The following is a 2,159-nucleotide window of genomic DNA, read 5'->3' on the forward strand; positions in this document are numbered from 1 at the left end:
GTGTGTGTGTGTGTGTCAGCTTGTGATTGCTAAAAAATGAGAAATGGTTATTTACAATACATGAAGGTCCAAAAATCCAATAAATAAATACAGTTTACAATGGATCTCTTTACACACGCAAATACTTTTTCTGACTTTATTAATTGACTTAATATCTTTATTTAATCTGTGCATTAATCTGTTATAATGACTCGTCCTTGATCGAAACAATTTCTGCAATCATAATGAGACGTCTAAAAGCTAGTGGGATCACTATACTACTGTCATTAGCAACACTAACAATGGAATTTTGACGCATCTGTCAAAACATTTCATAAACACCAAAAGTCAAAAAAAAAGTCACAACAGTCTTAAAAGGAGCTTAAACAAGGGGGACAACAGCTACAGCGTCCCCCAGTTGTCAGTGTAACCCACTTCCCATGCTCATTAGATTCTTGACAGTCAAGACCTGATTAGCCTTTAAGACGTAGGACAGCCACTCGCTACGAGGCCGTGCTGGCTGCATCTAATTAAATAGTGAATAGTCTCATTCCCATACATGACTACTAACTTACAGCTTAAGTACAATGCCCTCTGCTGAAAACATAAACAAGCTAATATGACTCATAATCCCCTTAACTATGTTGACCTTGTTTAAGTATGATGAGGCCATTCATGAAGAGCCCACCAAGAAGAAGCCACCTCCCTGTGAGTGATCAGTCAGTGAAACTATGTGGTTCAAATCAGTTGCTCTAGCAGTTGTTAAATAGCAAATAACATCAATGTCAAATCAGCGGGATGCTTTTAAAATTAAGGAGTTCTGTGACGAATCAGCATTTACAGGTGCCTACCCCATTTGCCAACATGTAACCCTCCTTTTCAACCAGACCAATGATGTGTTGAGAGTAAGTCATGGGACCAACGAGTCATGGTTGGTGGCAACAGTATCCAAGAGGGGGCAGCTGGGAAAAAGGGGACCTTTATCTGCTGATTTGAATAAGATGGCCTGGATATGTCACAGCGTTTATCCCTCCGTATGGTCCGAGAGGGGAGCGCACACACAAAACATCAACAACACGAACAAACTCGGTCGCACACTCTCCAACAGCCATTATGTTGTTGTTGTTGTTGTTTTGTGTGCAGCTTACATATTGTGCTTTGTTTTCCTTCATTAAACTCCCAGTAGAACTAACGCTCATTCTTGCCATGTTCCCTAAACCAACTCTTTCTCTTCTCCCCTCCCTCTATCAAACCATCCACTCTACACCTGCTCACATAACCACTCCTCCGTCTCTAGGCTCCATCCTCCTCTCTGCCCTCTCCACCCCTCCATTACTCATCTCGCTCTTTATCTTTAGAATACTCATAGGCTCTCCAGCTCCCTCATGTAAACCCATTCAACTTCCTCTTCTTTCATCTTTTGCATAAAACCATAACTTAGTGAGCGAAAGGGCCTCATTTCAAGACAGACAAACATACGCTGTTCACAGCAACTAAAGCTGGCACATCACAAATAATAAATCAAACGTCCCTTTTTCAAGCAGGTGCGTTGACAAATGCACAAGTAAGAAATGTGGCAAAAAAGAAAACAAAGGCAACAAAGTGTTATTCATCTTTACACTTGTTACATAGATTAAAAGAAGTCACCATCTCAAGAAGATGAAGGTACACACAAATGAGTTTGAAGATAGCCAAACAGAGATGTTTAGTAAAATTAAAAATATATTGGCAAAGATTGTAATCTAAAACAAGGGCTAAAGAGGAAGAATATGTTTGAACTCACCTTGACATCAGAGAAGAACATCTTGAGCATATTAGAGCTTGGGTAGCGGGTGTAGAAAAACATGAGCTTGGCCTTCTTCAGATGATTGGGGGAGAGACCCTCTTGGATCTGAAAATAGCTGCCATTAAGGGAATTAACAATTGTTTGGAGGGATACACCTTATGGTAGATCAAGTAATTGTAGCAACTGTTATGATCACAGATACAATATGTACATGTGTACTTGCTAATAATTGACTAGGATTGGCAATGATGATGATGATGATGGTTAACCAAATTTCCTTTCCGGCATGTATGCAGGGCTGCTGGAGTATGTTTGTGTGTGTGTATGTCTGTTTGTGTGTGTGTGTGTGTGTGTGTGTGTGTGTTTGTATGTGTGTGCAAGTGGGGGGAGGGGG

At 40.5% G+C, this 2,159-nt stretch overlaps 1 protein-coding gene across 1 annotated transcript in view; it reads right to left on the reverse strand.

The window, feature by feature from the left end:
• LOC116706692 (prospero homeobox protein 1) overlaps positions 1 to 2,159 on the reverse strand; it is a 27,237-nt gene that overhangs the window by 16,398 nt on the left and 8,680 nt on the right. Inside the window, exon 3 of the mRNA XM_032543634.1 lies at positions 1,763 to 1,870. Coding sequence (XP_032399525.1) covers positions 1,763 to 1,870 — 108 coding nt within the window. The remainder of the gene's footprint in view (positions 1 to 1,762; positions 1,871 to 2,159) is intronic.

This window comes from Etheostoma spectabile, chromosome 18 (genome assembly GCF_008692095.1).
Source record: "Etheostoma spectabile isolate EspeVRDwgs_2016 chromosome 18, UIUC_Espe_1.0, whole genome shotgun sequence".
Taxonomy (NCBI): domain Eukaryota; kingdom Metazoa; phylum Chordata; class Actinopteri; order Perciformes; family Percidae; genus Etheostoma; species Etheostoma spectabile.